At 38.2% G+C, this 19,001-nt stretch overlaps 2 protein-coding genes across 6 annotated transcripts in view; one reads left to right on the plus strand and one right to left on the minus strand.

The window, feature by feature from the left end:
* coq4 (coenzyme Q4 homolog (S. cerevisiae)) lies at positions 1 to 10,109 on the minus strand. Of its 5 annotated transcripts, none has more exons than XM_077012027.1 (8): positions 9,715 to 10,109; positions 8,375 to 8,518; positions 8,104 to 8,200; positions 7,846 to 7,948; positions 7,625 to 7,754; positions 5,849 to 5,942; positions 3,711 to 3,929; positions 1 to 748 (listed from the first exon to the last, which is right to left on the minus strand). In XM_077012027.1, exons 1-7 carry the CDS (start codon positions 9,761 to 9,763, stop codon positions 3,746 to 3,748), a joined length of 801 nt encoding a protein of 266 aa, XP_076868142.1. In that variant the 5' UTR covers positions 9,764 to 10,109; the 3' UTR covers positions 1 to 748; positions 3,711 to 3,745. The 5 variants fall into 5 exon arrangements, with proteins under 5 accessions (XP_076868142.1, XP_076868145.1, XP_076868141.1 ...); XM_077012030.1 differs by lacking the exon at positions 1 to 748 and adding an exon at positions 8,773 to 8,910 and having other exon boundaries at positions 2,340 to 3,929; positions 9,715 to 10,104; XM_077012026.1 differs by lacking the exon at positions 1 to 748 and having other exon boundaries at positions 2,340 to 3,929; positions 9,715 to 10,104.
* traf2b (Tnf receptor-associated factor 2b) overlaps positions 9,161 to 19,001 on the plus strand; it is a 25,435-nt gene continuing 15,594 nt past the window's right edge. The window contains exons 1-4 of the mRNA XM_077012024.1: positions 9,161 to 9,795; positions 12,173 to 12,384; positions 13,076 to 13,154; positions 13,352 to 13,450. Of these exons, the coding sequence (XP_076868139.1) occupies positions 12,173 to 12,384; positions 13,076 to 13,154; positions 13,352 to 13,450 (390 nt within the window). The 5' untranslated portion in view covers positions 9,161 to 9,795. The remainder of the gene's footprint in view (positions 9,796 to 12,172; positions 12,385 to 13,075; positions 13,155 to 13,351; positions 13,451 to 19,001) is intronic.

Below are 19,001 nucleotides of genomic sequence, written 5' to 3' on the forward strand. Positions count from 1 at the left end.
AAATACGCTGTGTTATTTTACAAAAATCATGACTGCAACATTATTAAGTTAAATGTGAAGGTATTTCAACATTTTCTGAATTTTATCTTGACATTTCTCAGGAAATATTCTTGAACATGAAATCCGATCCAGTGATTGGTTCTTGCAGGGAGTTTTGAAACGACGTCATCCAGGATCAGCTTTGCGGTACAGCCAGGTGTCGTAAATCAGCTCTGAGACTGACACTTACGAATTGCTCCTACACTTCGCTTAAAGTGAGACTGAGAGGCTTGATAACTAACTTTTAGTTTCAGCTTTTAACTAAGAATTATTTTAGACATAAGTCAATTCTTAGCAGCATTCTTAGGAGTAATTCTAAGAAGTTTGATAAATACGGGCCCAGGTCATTCTGATTTTACCATTTGTAAATGATGAATCTAATGAGACACAGGTGAAACTAATACACAGGGTGGGAACATAAGATCCAGGGCCGTGAAAGCAGACGCGAAAGGAAATTTCAAAATAAAAGCTCAAAGACGAAACTAGGAAACAAACCAAACCAAAACAAGAAAGATTGCTGAGGGGACTGTGACAGTGAGAGGTGTTAAGGGCTTTTTGTTATGTAGACTCAATTGTATTGAAAGGTCATTCCACCATTTCTTAAAAGAGAGAGGGGGTTTGTCCATCTAAAGTCAACACTGGACACCACTGACTTTGACACTGAAGACAAGGTTGTTTTCTTTGGACCACTCAGCGTTCCACCTCATTTCTGTAGGGAAATACAGAATTATAACAGTTTCACAAACAAAGATCAGTCCAACTATTGTGGTCTCAACAAATTTGATTATCATGTTAGTGAAAGAGAGTGAAGTTCACTGACATCACCACATGTCAGGATTTATCAGGTCAATCAGGTTTAGAGAAGTGCAGTTTTCCAATCCTGACATAACTGTGGTGCTTCCGTGAGAAAATCCACAAATCTGAAGCTGAAGGAGATGCCCAGAAAAAAACGTGGCCTGGTTTGTCAGCTAGTTCCTCACTACAGTGAGGAAATACTTACACCATAATTCACTAGAGGGAGACACAGCACACCATTGTTTTCTTTCTCTATCACTCATGAAACAATTAGAAATGCAACTAACTTTTATGTTATTTTGTTCTCAATGCATTCCACTATGTAATAAAGATTTTCATCTGGAATATTTCATTAATTGAGATCTAGGATGTGTTATTTTAGTGTTCCATTTAACCTGTACATAAATGTAGTTATAAGCCTAAACCTAAACATACAACATACAAATGCAATGTCTTCTAAATGCCACACCATTGTGTAATAAATTCTGCATTTATTTTATCGAAATTCCTGCACTTCAAATATAAAATGGGTATGTGGGACAAACTTATCATCCTCTCAACAGGAAGAAAGCAGGCATCCCTCCTGCACCCTTTGCTCCAATTTTTACCATCTACCATCAGCCTGAGAAACTAGGCTAAGTAGTGAGGGAAAACCTTGGCCAAATGTACAGTATAATTTATGACTTGAAGATTTTTTTCTAAGGACACACACATAGCTGCACTGGCAAACTAAAATGTTGATTGTAATATTTGTACACATTAACCAATGTAGCACTTGTACTAGAGACTCTCTAGGTCTCTCGCACATCAGGGTATCCCAGTGGCACTGAACATGCATCTTGCATAATAGTGTCAAAACAAGTTTGATCAGAACTACAAGAAAACTTGTAGGAAGATAATGGTGGCCTTATTCTTCCATTGTCCACAGGGCTCAGCATTTGTGTCTACAATTTATTTTCTTTTTGATAAAAAGAGAATAATTTAATGCCTGGAGTTGAGAATTATTTACACTGCATGAGTCATCAGCAGTAGCTTCATACATTTATGGTTTAATCTGTTTCTCCCTCTTACCAGTATATTTAGCTCTGCTTGAGAATGAGAACTCTGGTTTAGTATCGTACAATTTTTTATGCACTGTATTATTACAGCAATTTTTAAAACTCTTCCTCAAACCAGGGCCAAAAAATACTTATTAAAATGCACAAAGGGAAAAGTGTGTGAGATGTTGGGTGGGATTTTTGCACTCCATCCTGTGCTCTACACTTATTTAAATCACTCCAGGAGTAGTTTCCCTTCATTTTAAAATGGGCATAGCATTTCCTGCAGCTGGCATTATTCAGGCAGGCATTTATGAACAATGGGATAAAGCCACCATAAAAGTTACGAGTAATGATATGAATTCAACATGATGTTATGCTCGTGTAGTGCTCTTTTCAGAACCTAAGGGCAGATTACAATGAACACTCTACAGTGCTTTTATATCCAGTCAACAAAAAGATCATCAGTGAAAACAGCAGTATCTTTTTAATAGGTTTCAAGGAACCCTTATATAGATTATTAGGCCATAGGCAAACAGTGGTCTATTTCATACTATGCAATACATTGTCATTTGTAACACTCTCTGAATGCCACACACACAAACCTTCGCAAAGGTTTGCAACTAGAAGTTGTGAGCGGCTTCTCCCCCCAGACCCCAGTATTTTGTTACTCACAGCAAGGAGTTTCTTCCTTTGGCAGTTTTAGACTGAGTTACATATAGTCAGACATTGCGACCACCATAAAATAGAATATGTATATGTGGTGTTTTGGCGTTAAGTTGAGAGTCTCCTTCCTTGTTTTTGCTTCTTTTTGTAGTGGTGGCTCAAATTTTGTATACTGTAATATTGTAAGTGAATTACCATTCCATGTTTATTGTATTTACAGCCTACAAAATTAAAAAAGCAGGTTACCTAGCAACTGTATTTTAAAATGGTTTGCTCAAAAACATCATTTGTTTGTTTTGTTAAAGGGTAAATCCCCACTTCAGGGCATGTTGGAATAGATTTCACCCTAGTCTCATGTTTTTCTGTTACAATTCATGTGATATTTACTTGGAGCATGATGGTTCATCATGTGAGATCTTGTGATGGTATCAAAGTTTAGACCGTGGGAAAACAGGCAAACATTCATCACGGTCAGGAAGTAGGAGATGGCAAGCAAGAAATTTAACCATCAAATTTGTCAAAATGCAGATAAAAAACTGAATACTTTCAATGTCTAGAACCAATATAGCACTGAGGTCCTTGGAAAATCTGCCATGTTTAGTTACATGACAAGAGATCACATTCAATTAGAACAGCTTTGTGCTACAATGACCAATTGCATTTTCTCTAGACAAAAGGGAGGTGTCATGATACTCCTGATTTAGAAGCAAACACACACACACAAAACAATTTGCACAATTTGCACAATTTTCATCATACCCCAAATGTAACCAATCAGTTAAAGAATTGGTTAAAGAAGAATGGTGACTGACATTTACTTAGGTTCCACAACAGAACTTTAATGCTAATCCTGCCCAGGAATATAGGAAGATATTTCACTCAAAAACTTTCCATATAACAACTTTTAAACAACGCAATTACATTTATAATTTGTAAAAATGGACTATCTGTGCTGTCTTATAAAATGGTTTATTTAAAATTAGACTACAAAGCTTAATAATATTTTTGAATCAAATAAATAAAGATTTTAGGTTAAATGGATTCCAGTAGCTTTTAGTTACACTTCCAGTACAAACAAACAAAAACACAAGCATGTTACATTTATGGAAAGTGGAAAACTGTGGAAATCTTCCTTTATCTGAGTCTACTCCTTTAAAGATCAGGGTAGCTGACCTGAAATAAAAGGTGTGTACAACACACCAGGCCTTTTAGGTCACTCTCCCACTGTTAGCAGGAAGGACGAGAGGCGGCGGCTCGATGTTCAGCTCCACTCTGAGGTCCTCCAGGTTCTGTTCCCAGCGACGCTCGTAGAAAATGCTCAGTACACAGCGTGACTGGAGGCCGCTGCGCAGAGCCCACGGCCCAAGAGAGGCTGTCAGCTTCTGCAGACGACTGGAATGACACTCATGAAACAAAATGGCTGAGTTTAGCTGAATGGCTGAATTTATAAAAATATCAGAGAAAGCTTTATTTTACTACAGGCAGAATCTCTTCTGTAAATACAGACTTTACAAATGACTTCTCATGTCAATTTCTTATATGCTCAAATACCACAACCATGAAAGACAAATAAAGACCCTTGAGTGGCATGATGAGTAAGATGATCTTAACATTCTTTTACACTACAGAAGACACTTCTGAATTCCTCAAGCAACAACAGTGCTTCTTCACTGATTGTCACAACTGATGACAAACTCAGTTTAGGAAAAATTGAGGCCTGTGTAAGAGATATTAAATGCTGGATGTCTCTAAACTTCCTCCAACTAAATGAGGACAACACAGAAGTTCTCCTTGTGGGCCCTAAGGCCGCAAGACAAAAAATTCAAAATTTAATGCTTAATCTTGCAGACTACCCCATTACACCTGGCACAGTAGCCAAAAACCTAGGCGTCATACTCGACTCCGACCTATCATTTGATAAATACATAAATAATACTACTAGGATAGCATTTCTACATCTCCGCAACATTGCCAAATTAAGAAATGCATTATCACAGGATGATGCAGAAAAATTGGTACACGCCATTGTTAGCTCTAGATTAGACTACTGCAATTCACTACTGTCAGGATGTTCAAATAGGAATCTAAATAAACTTCAAATAGTTCAAAATGCCGCAGCCAGAGTTCTGACCAGAACTAGAAAATTTCAGCATATTAGACCAGTCCTATCAGCCCTGCATTGGCTCCCAGTTAAATTTCGTATTGATTTTAAAATTCTATTATTAACATATAAAGCACTACACGGGCTTGCTCCTGAATACCTCCAGGAACTTATTTCCTACTATGAACCCCCCACGTCAACTAAGATCACAGGGTGCTGGTCTTTTATTAGTTCCACAAATTAATAAGGTAACAGCAGGAGGAAGAGCCTTTTCTTATAAGGCCCCCCAGCTTTGGAACAACCTTCCAAAATGCGTACGGGACTCTGACACAGTCACAATCTTTAAGTCTAGGTTGAAAACCCACCTATTTGGTTTAGCGTTTGATAATTAACATCCCCCCCTTAGATAAAGGTACAGATCCAGGGGTTCATAGATGAAGGGTTTTATGGTTGACTGGGGTGCTGGTGCTGTCGTCCTGTCACTGCTCGTGGTCATTCAAGTTTGTTGACAGTGCAGTGGATGGATGCCATTGTCTCAGAATGCCCCCAAGCCTATGTTACCTTCTGGTTCTGCCTTTTTAGCTAGGCTGTAATAGTTTAACTTAATGCCGGAGTTGCTGCCACACTCCAGAAATGTGTTTAATTTCATCTGTCCTGTATATGTCCTCATACAGAGCTAATTTTCCCTGTTTTATTTTCTCCACATGGCTGCCCGCCTGCTCGAGGAAAAATAAGATGAGGAGAGACAAGCGATTTATCCAGTGCCAGCCACCTACTGCCTGACCGGATAAGCCTACACCATGATGGACATTACTACATCTTTTCCTTTTCTTTATTTCTTTCTGTCTAAATTGTTGTTGTTGTCATGGTGACCGGTGTCGGCCAGAGGAGGATGGGTTCCCCCCCTGAGTCTTGGTTCCTCTCAAGGTTTCTTCCTCATGCCCTTAGGGAGTTTTTCCTTGCCAATGTCGCCCTTGGCTTGCTCACTGGGGGCTAGGACTCGGCACTTGTAAAGCTGCTTTGTGACAACAACTGTTGTAAAAAGCGCTATATAAATAAAATTTGATTGATTGATTGATTGATTGACAACTGTGGATGTGACACCATTATTTCTGAGATTAAACAACAGTCTGAATTTCATATGCCACTGTCTAGTTTTTGTTTTTATTTGTTGAGTGCATTGAACTCAGGAACACGTGGGAGGCCTCACCTGGTGGACAGACGGAGTGGACCCAGGACAGCCCCCAGAATGCACATAGGCATACCTGTCTGGGCAGCCTCAAACACCTTAACAGCAATTTCCCCTATAACAAGCAATATACATATTCCTATTACACTTCTACAATACTAACTACAAGTACTTGTTAGTATCTAACTCAGAGTATGTGATTGTGTGCACTACAGTGAGGAAATTAAGTTCACTGCTCAAAAAAATAAAGGGAACACTTAAACAACATAATGTAACTTCAAGTCATCCACACTTCGTGTTCAGATAGGAAGCAACACTGATTGTGAATCAATTTCATCTGCTCTTGTGCAAATGGAACAGACAACAGGTAGAAATGAGAGATTTTCAACTGATTTCAAATATTTCTATTAATTGAGATCTAGGATGTGTTATTTTAGTGTTCCCTTTATTTTTTTGAGCAGTATATTTGGACACCCTGCAACTTTGCAAGTTCTCCCACTTAGAAATCATGGAGGGGTCTGAAATTTTCATCTTAGGTGCATGTCCACTGTGAGAGACATAATGTGAAAAAAATCCGGAAATCATAATGTATGTAACATAATACAGGAAGATGATAAAATCCTGCACCTAACATCTGGAGTCATGCAAAAGGATTGGCTAGGATGTATTAACTAACCAACCACCATGATCTAATAATACCCTACTACTATGCTCATGACCCATTGTCTCAACTACCCAGTACTACTAAGAAACTACTGCGATGACAAGATAGATTTCACACACCCTAGGCACACACTAGTTGCTTGAACAGAACACAGCAGCAGCTACAATCTGATCCTGGCTCGACAAGGATCCAGAATCAAAGCGCACTATGTTCATGGTCCATTGCCTCAACTACCAAGTACTCAAACCACCACACAAACCTGGACTGACCTTCAAAACAAAGTGACAAGGACACACACAATACCTTGCAAGCTTTTCATTGGGGTCATCAGAAAGGCACCTCCCTTAGTTGGTGTTTCGATGAATTGAGCCCCCAACACCTCCAGAAGGCTCATCAGTGGAGTTGGGCGTTCCAAACCCACCCCCCTCCAAGCTCACAAAGTAGTCCATCACAAGATTTTGCTACCGCATACTCCGTTGTGGAAGGCATTTGCTAACAACCTTGCTACCCATATCCCAACATCACACGCACCAAATAATTTCTCTCTTCAAATACTATCCTTACCCCACCTAACCTCAGCTCTTCTTAGCCACACCCACTGACTAGATCTCTCAGCTACCGCTGACAACTCCTTTACTGCTCTCATCACACAGCCTCTAAATCCAAACTCAGCCAGCAGTCTTGTGGCAGACTTCGCCACAAAACCCCTAGCCCCTACCTCTACAGGTCTAATATGTGCTTGCCAGCCCCGCTCTCTTACCTCAGCCACCAAATCTGCATACTTCAACCTTTTCCTTTCATATGCTGCTTCAACTTTGTCTTCAAATGGTTTGATTGGTATGATTTTTTAAAAATAATATTTTGTGTGTTACTGCTGCAAATAAGTATTTGAACACCTGCCAATCAGCAAAAATTCTGGCCCTCAAAGACCTGTTAGTCTGCCTCCACTCTTTTTCCAGATAATGTATAGTGGACATGCACCCAAGATGAAAATTTCAGACCCCTTCATGATTTCTAAGTGAGAGAACTTGCAAAGTCGTTCAAATACTTATTGTCCTCACTGTATATAAAATTGCGGTAATATGCACGTAAAACACAGATGTGTGAGAGAAAGTTCTACCAGTGTTACTTACCAAGCATGTTGGTAGGCATACCTAGCAAGGTATGTAGCAGATCGTGCACCTCCCTATACCGCTGCATGACATATGCTAGCTCCTCATTGTCAACAAACTTCACATTAGCACGAGTGTCAGGGGTGACTTTCTGAGAAGAAAGATTTTTTTATTTTATTATATTTTTATAATGTTTATGTTTCACAAAGTACATCAAAATGGCTTTTCTGCCACACACTTACATTTTCTTCTAGGAAACGGAGATATTCTCTCCCTAAAGACCCATCCGGAAGTGTTGACATCTGGCTAAGGTCCAGTGTGGACAGGCGAATCCTTGGGCGCTCTCTGTGGATATTTCAGACAGTGTTATGATGATAAATAATATTTATTTACACTCTATTTACAGAATAGATGTGGATATACTGTAGTTAGTACATGGATACCAGTGGTACAGACATGAACAGTATATCTAAATTATAGTAAATTAAAGATTTCCATACGTGAGAATAGTAAAGCCTTCAGGATCATTCCTCATTCTGTTCCTTAAATCAATTAGAGCCAAGTGGCCTGTTGTCTCCCCAAGCACTGCCACCATGTCTGTGTGAATTAGAAATCCATTTTATCAGTATTGCACTGTATAAACTCTTGCACCCCCACACCATTCAGCTTGTACTGGTTGTACCATCTAGTACTGGTTTAGAGGTAGTTTGTGAGTGACCACAAAATGAAAACTAGTTATTCACTAGGCAGCATCACTGAGAAGAGTCTCACCATGTCTGTATGGATTCTTCAGAGCAGCTACACCAGATCCGACTGCTAGGAGAACTTTTTGAACAGTGCTGGTTTGAATATGGCCTGGATATAACCTGTCATTGTAATGTGATTCCCAGGCTGTGTGATGTCCCCTGATTAGTACTACAAGGAAGATATTTACAGTACAATGTTAATGTCAATGTCAACGGTCCTAATCTAAATCTGAAGGCTGTTACAAATGTGTTTTTATTCAGACAACAGAATAAATTGCACAGAAAAAAACATGTTCAGTAACAGTTCAGAAACTATACATTTCAACGCATGTAGCCTACTTAATAAAAGCATATTGTGTGTATGTAATTTATTTATGCCATGTACATAAATACATTACTAACACAGCCACTAAAATAACTTACAAAATGATCATTCTTCACCAGCAGTTCATCCTCGTGGAATTTTAGAACCACATGGAATGAACATTATGATTTTTACATTTAAACCGGTTCCTCCTACATATTCAGAAGCACTCTGCTTACGCAGCTGATTAAGGATCTCTGTGAATTAATGTACAACAACATACAAAATAAGTATTTAGATACTACATAAGGGTTTATGACAAATAGACTTTAGACACACAACGTTCTTATGTTTCCTTATAGTAAAAACAAGGTCTGGCTTTCATGTTGAATATATATAGGCTAACATCGTGCTTGAGCTTTGTGCTTACGAAATCGCCTTTTTTGTCAGAAGGCATGATTAGTTTGCAAGGAGTAATTTGACAGACACCCGTGGCTCCCAGACATAAGATTGTATATTCAGTATATGGTCCTAGATCACTCATTGAATAGCATACATAGAACAAAGACAGAATTTATGTTCTAGAATGCCCCTCTGGAAAATATTTTAAAAATGTAACAACGTAGCTTTGTAACTATGACACTATTCAAAAACTATCTAATTCGCCACCCAATGTCCGTTGCTAGCTAAGTGAACTAAGATAACTATTTAAGAATAATAACCTCCTGTATTCAATTTGTAGAATTGGCGAGACCGCTAGTTAGGTCATTGTGTGCCCGAAAATTCACCCGAGACGTATTCTTTGAAATCGATCATAATTTTACTAACTAAAAAATTATTTAAGCAAGCTAGCTAGCTTGCTAGCTAGCTAGCTCAGTTTTACTGAATAAACTACCCACAACTGACAAGGGGCTTTCATGTTGAAAATGAAACTATAGTTAGGTTATTGAAAATACCCCCACATATCTCATCTACACAGTATTTTCGATTTTTAAAATTATGTTAAGACAGCTCTTGTAACTCCCACAGCTGATCATTCGGAAATAACTTTACCTACCTACCATTAGATGCAAACGCCCATCTTCTAGCGAGACTTGAAACGGAACACATTGCAGTGACTATAAAGACTGGATACAGAGTTGGTGAGTCCGATTTTGTCTTGTAATTTCTAGTAGTTAGCTAGGTTACCTGCCTGAAAATACACAGAAAGCCTAACTGGAAGTTGAACGCTCCGTGTTTATGACATGGTTTTGTACCAGAGGCACTGGCCTCGTCTGTAGCTATATCATCGGGAGGTTTTTATTCTATATATATACCTAGCGAGTAGTTAGCTTGCTACATTGTTTATTGTCTATGATTAAATTAGGTTTCAGTGTAACTAACTAAAATGTAACTAGTTTTTTAATAAAAAGTTGTCGTCAATTTTTGTCATACTTTTGTTAGCTTCGTCGAACAGTTAACAGAATGTCGAACAGAATGTGTTTCATTTTAAAACTAGTAGCTAGGTAAGGAAGGGCCGAGTATTGAACAGATAGTTGAATAACCTCTTCAGTTCCTGGTTGCTCAAAAATGTTTATTGTATACTACGTTAGCTACGTTACAACTAGTTACTTGAATATATTGAATTGTTGGCTAGTAAAGTGTCACAAATGTATCCTATTCTATATTACCGGTACTCTAACATGGTGGTTTCAGATACGTACTGTTTTGTAATCTTCCTCTTTTGCTTTTCAAAAGTTTTAGGTTTACCAGATATAAGGAAGACTATAGCTAGAGTCATCAAGACGTAATGATTTTGTTAGCATAGACTTGGTATCAAAATTATTCAGAATTTTAGTGATGTACACAAGGTTTCCAGAGAAACAGGACAGCTACAAACATGCAGCGTCAAGCACATAACTGCTAGAATAATAATGTTGCTCTTAATACAATTTAAAGTTAGGCTGAGTTCAAGAATCAACACAGTAAAATGATGGTTTATGGTTTGTTGAATCACGCTTAAAATAGTATTTTAATCTCACCCTTTTCATTGACAGAAATACAACTTGCAACTAGAAAAGATTCTTAAATGACAATACTACATTGTCGGCCTGTTTCAGTTTTCAAGCCAAAAGTTAATCAAATCAAATACTTGATATATATATATATATATATATATATATATATATATATATATATATATATATATATATATATCAAGTATCAACCATTTTGTGACACTTAAATCACATATATCATGAGTATGATTTAATAGCATTAACATTTACCAAGCTATATGATTATGATGTCAACCTTTCTTTATTTAACTTTTTTCCAGTCACACATTTCAAAGTTAATTGCAGGCATTTGCAAGATGGATGCAGTGGTATGGTTATTCAATCAATACTACTGTTGCCAGGGTTTTTTCTTCATAAAATTGTAAGACTATAATTACTGGTCCTGCACAGTCTTTATCCAATATTTTGGCAGAAAGTAAATTAAAAGTGTAACATATTATAGGCTAATTAATTCGTTTCACAACACCATTTCAAATTTATTTATCTACCATGCATTAAAGCTGTACTATGTAAAACATGGAATGCTGCACACCCATGTTACCAAAATGTTCACATGTATATTTTGCACTATTACATATTTGTACTAGAGAGGTCACAGATTTTGCAAACTTACATAGTGCAGCTTTATAATCTATTTCAATCCTCTATATGAGGCACAGTTGGCAACATAATGCTATAAATGGGATGTATTTTATATATACTGTGCATGACTTGCATGTCATGTAGTCATCTGCTTAATTGCTTTCTCATGGTAATTGTGACTGGTGTGTTTTTTACTCAAATACATAGATGTTGTTCCTCTCTACACCTTTAAAATTGCTTGTAAGAATTTTTGTCCTTCTTGATTTCGTCTTGTTTACTTATGCATACACAGGCATAAATTAACCAGCAAACTGTTATAGGTCCTTTAGCAGCATGTTTAAAGCTCTGACTGTATTGTCTAGTCCCACCTTGATTTGGCAAGACTAACCTTGAAAGGCATTTTAGTGCATGTGTAAATTACAAGACATAGTTGATTTAAATTTTATTTTTTTCTTATTCATTTGTGAATTGTACTCTTAAGTATAGCATGGTGTTAGCTGCACCAATGTCATGGGTACTGTGATGCTGAATTGCAAGTCACTCTGGATAAAGGCATTTGGCAGTGTCATGAATGTATTATGAAACACAATTTGGTCAGTTTGGTACACATTTGAACTTTATCTGAGAGAAAGTTCTTTGGAATTTACCCTTGATTAAATTCATTAGCACCTCAAGCTGGACAAAACTCTTTGTTGTGCAGCTTTAAGTATTGCTTTCTTTCTCACCATCAAGGAGATTAGTAATTATATTGTAATTATTTGTTATATTATCATTTTATTTTCATAAGGATAATCCTCTTATTTGTTAAACTTTTGCACAGTATGTAATGTAACAGAGAATTTAAATCTCTATCCCTGTGTCCTCTTTGTGTATCTTAAAGATGATCAGTACTGCAGGTAAATGGAAGGGAATGGCACGTCCATCTTTGTCCTCCTCGCTGGACTCCATGTTACCGGGAATATCTCGGCAAGTACTGTCTGTGTCCATGGAACCTAAGTACCAGTGCCAGCAGTGCAAGGAGGTTCTGAGGAAGCCATTCCAGGCCCAGTGTGGACATCGCTTCTGTGTATTCTGTTTTAAGGAGCTCACCAGGTACCCACAGTTCTCCCGGCCTCCCCAGAGTGCATGGCCTCCTCTCTAGGCTTGATCCAGTTCTCCTCCCCCTGAGAAAACTCTCCCAGCACAAGTATTGTGCTGCCTTAACTAAAAACTCTAAAGCTCTTTTTTTATTTGCTTATTCATTATTGTCAAGATAATCAACCACTACAGTTCATTTGGAAATCAAATGAAACTTGTAGTTTAGTTACTCATGACAGGTGCTGAATGTTTTGGACAAAATATTCTAACATTTCCCAAGGATTTGAAGGAGTGGAAATGGCAAAATGGATGCTTATTTATTTCACTTTTGTTAAACATTCTCTTACTCAGTTTCACCAAAGAGACGTAAACCCAATGGAAATGTGCGAACGTCTTGTACTTTGTCTTTACTTATGTGTATGTATATATGAATGAGAGAGGTTGGAGGAACGTCTGGTGTCAGATAGAGGGTTGTAATTTCTACATTAAATTTTTCCCTTTTTTTGCTTTCCCTAAAGATTCTTTATGAAGGGTAATTAAATGTTTTTCCCCTTTGTTCTTATGTTGCAGTACTAATACAAATTTAGAAATGTCTTGATTTTGAGAAGCTAATCTTTATAGTGCAATGTGAACATATAGTTCCATTTTCAACGAAAAATAAGGCTCAGTGGTTATCAGTTTATATAATTTTTTTTATTGACATCAGCTCTGGCCCCATACCCTGTGAAGCCTGCCGTGCTGAGGGTATTTTTGAAGAACAGCTGTCTATGCTCAACATCACTGAGGTAGGGGCTTTATCACTGAATAACAATAGATTTAGAAATTACTCTGCTACCTTTTTAACACAGTAGAATATCCCATCTGCTGTTCCATTCTTTCATTTCAAATTACACATATTTTATATAAAATTAAAAAGGAACCACAGTGTTAGTGACTTACGAAAACTATGATCTATTCCTGTCTCCTTGCTTCCTCCCTTTAGGCATTTCCAGACAATGCAGCACGGAGAGAAATTGATGGTTTGCCTGCCAAATGTCCAAATGAAGGCTGTAATTGGACTGGAACACTGAAAGACTATGAGGTAAATAAGGGAATGCCTTTCTCTCTTGATTTAAGTTTTGGGCAGGTTATAGTGATTATGTGTGTGAATACAAAACATTAGATTGCAGCCTAAAATTCTTAGATTGCAACAGGCCATAAATGTAAACTTTACAAGGTCATCCCCCTTTTCAGAGTTAACTTGCTGACACGAAAGACATTGCAGTTAAAAGATTACTGCATAGCATGAGATATGTGCTGTGTGGGGGAGGGGTGGAAAGTCCCTAGTACTTTGTTTAACTATAAAGTTGTGTGGAAAGTACCCAGCCTGTTTATAGTTCAGACTCCATTGAAACCATGGGTGTTTCAAAGCATACTAGAGAATATTTTATTATTTATATTAATATTTTTGTTTATATATATATACATTCACATGCTTTGAATTGGTTTAACCACTTAAGTACAGTTGCTTGGCATTGCATCATTTATGAATATCTATGAATGCGGATCACATGAGGAATTAAAATTGCAGAGAGGGCATTCTTCTTGTGTGATCTGCAAATAATTGTAATTTACTTATTGGTTAACTTGTTCACAAAGGAAATTTTACATAGCAGTCTAATAGTTTAATATGTACATCAATATATCTATTAACATTTTATTTTAAGGCACTGTTTATTTTTCCAAATGAATCTCGGCCCAGATAATTTCTTTGGTGAGGCCCTCATGTTTCATTAAAATTTTAAAGCTGGACATGACTAAAAATTTTAGAATGACTTGCTGGATGCTGAACTACATGACTAAGTTTCCTCCTTCTGGAACATAATGGAGACCAAATGGTCATGGGTGATGAATCATAGTATGAGTGGCGTTGGCATTAACAGTGTTGCATTTAGCCCTAGTTATTTTTACTGTTTCATCATGGCTTTCCGTGTTTAATTCACAGCATTTCTAGTGTGAAAAGACTGCATTGTGAGAGCTCGTTAAATCCTCTACACCAAATTTCAGCAGGTCATTGTGTACAATCCAGTTGAGCTTGCCTAACTTGAACATGTTTAAACTTGTTCATAGTTATACAGGCTTGTTCATAGTTATACAACACTATGCATGTACAGTGAATTCTGCTCTTTCAACATAATTATTGGAATAAATTAATTCTACAAATAATAAAGTACCATTTAGTTTAACTAATTTAGTTATTGCATTTTATTTACCTTTATTATTGCTGTTTACAATTTAAGAGGCATATATACATATATTGCACATTTTATACATGTTGCTGCATTCTTATTTCTTACATGGATTGAAATAATGTCCTTCCTATTTTAAGGTAAACAGGATGTGTAACTGACACTAACAGCATTTATGATTTAAACACTTCCTGTGTTTTTGGTCTCATTTTCTTTCAGCCACCCAGTTCAATTTAAACTGACTGTTACATTTATGAGCACACCTATGCAGACCCACCCTACTTAATCACAAACAAAAGCAAACTATGCTGTATCCTATTTGACATTTCAGTGCAGTTAAAGGCTGGAGAACAAGGCTGGAGATCTATAGACACTAGACATGTATATAAATCTGTGATGTAGGTCTATGTGTGTGTATGTATGTGGGACGCGCTAAAAAAAAATTATCGTATTAATTAGAAGCGTAATTAATTAATCAAATTTAATCGCATTTCAATATTTAACATGAGAAATATTAATTTAAATTTGAATGATAAATGAATCAATGAACATAAGCATAAACTTCAACATCTTGTTTATTTTCCCACCAGTCTACTACACAGACCAATAGATTAGTGCAGAAAACAGAGCAAACTGTTTTCAGAACACTGGAAATTCTGACCAAAAAGGTTGTTTAATTTTGGGAGTTTTGCTCAGGATATTGGAAGAATAAGAAGAACTGAAGTAAATCAGAACATGTTTTTGTTTCTTTAATTTCCCAGACCTCTGCCACAGCCCTAAAGTATTCTGCACAGGCATCTCCATGGTGCCTAGAAGTGGTCTTCTGCATGCTCAAAGCAAATGACTGGATCTTCCATTCATCATCTATAACAGGGATGGGCAACTGGCGGCCCGCGGGCCGCACTGAGTGAGAACGAGGGCCGTCAGTTGCCCATCCCTGTTATAGATGATGCAAATAGATAAATAATAATTTAATAATTAAAAGAGAAAAAAAACCAATAGAGCAGGACTTTTTTGTTCTTGTCACGTAGGGCTACGCCCCCCTCTCCCGTGTCGGTGTTGTTCCTTGCCCGGTTATCCCGCCCTGCGTGTCTGTTGTCCTGGTTTCCCTCTGTCTGCCACGCCCGTCATTGTGTTCAGTTGTGTCTAGTTTAGTCCTGTGTACTTGTATCTCTGTGTTTCGCCCGTTGTCGGTTATTTGTGGTTTGTTCGGTTTTGTGGATTATCTGTAATCGCTGTTCTGGTATTTTCCGTCTCCGTTGTGTTTCTCCGTTGTGAATGGCTCTCCTGTTACGACTCCTGCCTGTCCTGTTGACCACTTGGACGGCTCTCTCGTTTTGACCCGTGCCTGTACAAACGACTTCGCCTATGGAATTCCCCTTATTAAATCTCACTCTTCTCAGCGTTTGTGTCCGCCTCCTCGCTCCGCAGCGTGCTACGCGTTACAGTTCTTTGATATGAAGGAGTTCAAATTCCTTTTTGCACTTTTTTATTAAGCAAATGTTTTGTCTTTGTTGCTTATTAAGGACATGTTAATGCATTTATATGCAGAAAATAGATGTATGTTGGTGCAATAAACATACAGATCTGAATTCATTTAAAATATGTTCTTACTGAGAATAATTTGTAGTGTCTTTCATATCCAATTATTTGAAGTGCGTGGTCATGTGGCCCTTCAATAATAGTGCTGAAAAAATTTTGGCCCTCTTTATCATGGAAGTTGCCCATCCCTGATCTATAATATGAGCTGTCACACCAAGATAATTCTTGTTGCTAACAGAGGTCCAGTGATCCCCAGTCAGAGCCACATTTGTGGCGCTCTTCACAATAACCTGTTTTACTTCCCTTTCCTCATCATACAGCTGCTGCATTTTCTTCGACATTGTCTTTCTGGACGGCACCTCGTAACTTGCATCAGCTGACGCAATTTGCAGCACTTCTTGTAAAGTCTGGATTATACTTTCGCGAGTGACCTTAGCGCGCGACTCCGCCCACCTCGCGCGAACCTCCAAATTGGGCTTGTTTGAAAATCCAGCCACGGGTAAAAATTCTGGGGTCGCAGGGTGCGGTTTTTTGGGCTACTTTTGAGTTGGGCTACCGCGGGAGTTACAAGTCAACACTAAGAATCGATCGCGATATAAAACTTTGTCTCCATTTTACACACTCACCGCCATGCCCCCCCCCCCCCCCCCCCCTCTAAAGATTACAATCGCCGCCACCCCCCCCATCAACAACTTTGGGCTTTGGGCTAGTTTAGGCTTCTGAAGGGCGGGTTTTACACTGACTTTGTGCGGGATATTTTAGTAGGACCTGGCAACCCTGCACAGAGAGCAGTCTACAGTCCACAGCAATCCATCTCACCAGTGAATTGGTCAATTTGTCTAACGTGGACTTTGACATTTTGTTTCTTAATTTGAACCCCGACATGTGGTCGAGTGTTAATTGGCGACACTGCTCATACTAGGAATACATTTAGCAGCTAAGTTATCATTACTGACCTGCGCGTTAGCCCCAACATGTTTTGCGTTGGTGTGGTAACGAAGGGTGGAAGTGCTCCTGTGATAAGCGAACTCCTTCCTACATAAAGTGCAAATAACACTATTTTTGTTTGTACCTCCATCTGGAAGTTTCTTATATTAAAATTTCCCACCCACCAGCATAGCCTCTTCAGTCATCTCCATCATGCTCATCTTATTGTGCGTCCATATAATCTGTATGTCTGGAACTCATGCACTGAGAAACATTCCACAGTGCAAAAGTGTCTCATGCGTTAAAATGCGTTATTTTTTTATAAGTTCGATAATTTCCCTGTAATTAATTATTCGAAATTAATCACGTTAAAGTCCCACCACTAATATATATATATAAGAGATAAGAGAATCTTTGTTGTCATTAAATGTAGTATAACGAAATTTTGTTGACAGCTTCCTGGGCAGCATAAACAATAGGGTATATAGCAGCACAAACAATAACGATAAACAATAGGGTATATAGCGGCATAAACGATAAACAGAAGGGTATATAGCAGCAAAACAATAGATAATAAACTGTAGGGTAAGGTAGATTGCAGCAATAAACAATACTGTAAACCTGAATGATAAACAGTAAACAAAAGGGTGTACATGAACAATTGGTACACAATAAGGTGGATAACATATTACGTTAGCAGCATAAAATGGGTTCAAAACTGAAGTTTGATTTGTAGTCCTGAGGTACATACTGATATAAATAAATAAATACAGTTGTAGATATAGATTGGTATACTAAGTGCAAAGTGTTAAGATGGAGGTTGTGGGGTCAGAGTCAGTGAGGTGTAATCGATGCAATAGCTCTGGAGAAAAAACTGTTGCTGAGTCTATTTGTCCTTGTGCGTATGGTTTTATACCTTTTTCCAGAAGGCAATATCTCAAAGAGATAGTTACCTGGGTATGTTTTGTCTTTACTGATGCTGCCAGCTTTTCTCTGTAGTTGGCTGGTGAATACACTGTCCAGGCTGGGGAGATCAGTCCCAATAATGTGTTGTGGCGCCCTGACCACCAGTTGTAATTCCTTTCTTTCTGAGACTGTGCAGCTGTCATACCATACAATCATTCCTTGGGAAAGGATGCTTTCAATGATGCTACGGTAGAAGTTTACCAGAAGCTTTTTTGAAAGTCTGGTCTTTTTCAGTTTCCTCAGGAAGTATAGTCTTTTTGTGCCCTTTTTACGAGATGTGAGGTGTTAGGAGACCATGTTAGGTGTTGGTTTATGTGGACACCCAGGACTTTGACACTTTCCACACATTCTACTTTCTCACCAAGTATGTGAAGGGGGAGATGCCCTGGCTTCTTTGTCCTCCGGAAGTCCATGATGATCTCCTTTGTCTTAGAGGTGTTGAGTCGCCTAGACGTTTCACCCCATTCCTGTAGTCCCTTTCATCATTGTCTGAGATAAGGCCCAATATTGTTGTGTCGTTTGCAAATTTTATTAAGCAGTTTGAAGAGTGGATGGGGTGTTAAAAAGTATTGGGCTCAATACAGTCCCCTGTGGAGTCCCAGTGTTGAGGATGAGAGTATGGAGGTGTATTGACCCATTCTGACCCTCTGTGGTCTGTCTGATAGGAAGTCCATAATCCAGCAACAAATGGTCTTGCTTTGACCTAGGCTTTTTAGTTTGGTGACTAGTCTTTGAGGGACAACAGTATTGAAAACAGAGCTGTAGTAAAATAACATCCTCACTGCAAGCCATTCTTCTTTCAGGATAGTGGCCAGGTCACTACTTGCTCCTCCAAAACACCTCAAAGTGGCTCCATAATATTTATATCTGGTGACTATGCAGGCCATGGGAGATGTTCAACTTTACTTTCATGTTCATCAAGCCGATCTTTCACCAGTCTTCCTGTGTGTATTTGTGCATTGTCATCCT

This window comes from Brachyhypopomus gauderio, chromosome 7 (genome assembly GCF_052324685.1).
Source record: "Brachyhypopomus gauderio isolate BG-103 chromosome 7, BGAUD_0.2, whole genome shotgun sequence".
NCBI classification, from domain to species: domain Eukaryota; kingdom Metazoa; phylum Chordata; class Actinopteri; order Gymnotiformes; family Hypopomidae; genus Brachyhypopomus; species Brachyhypopomus gauderio.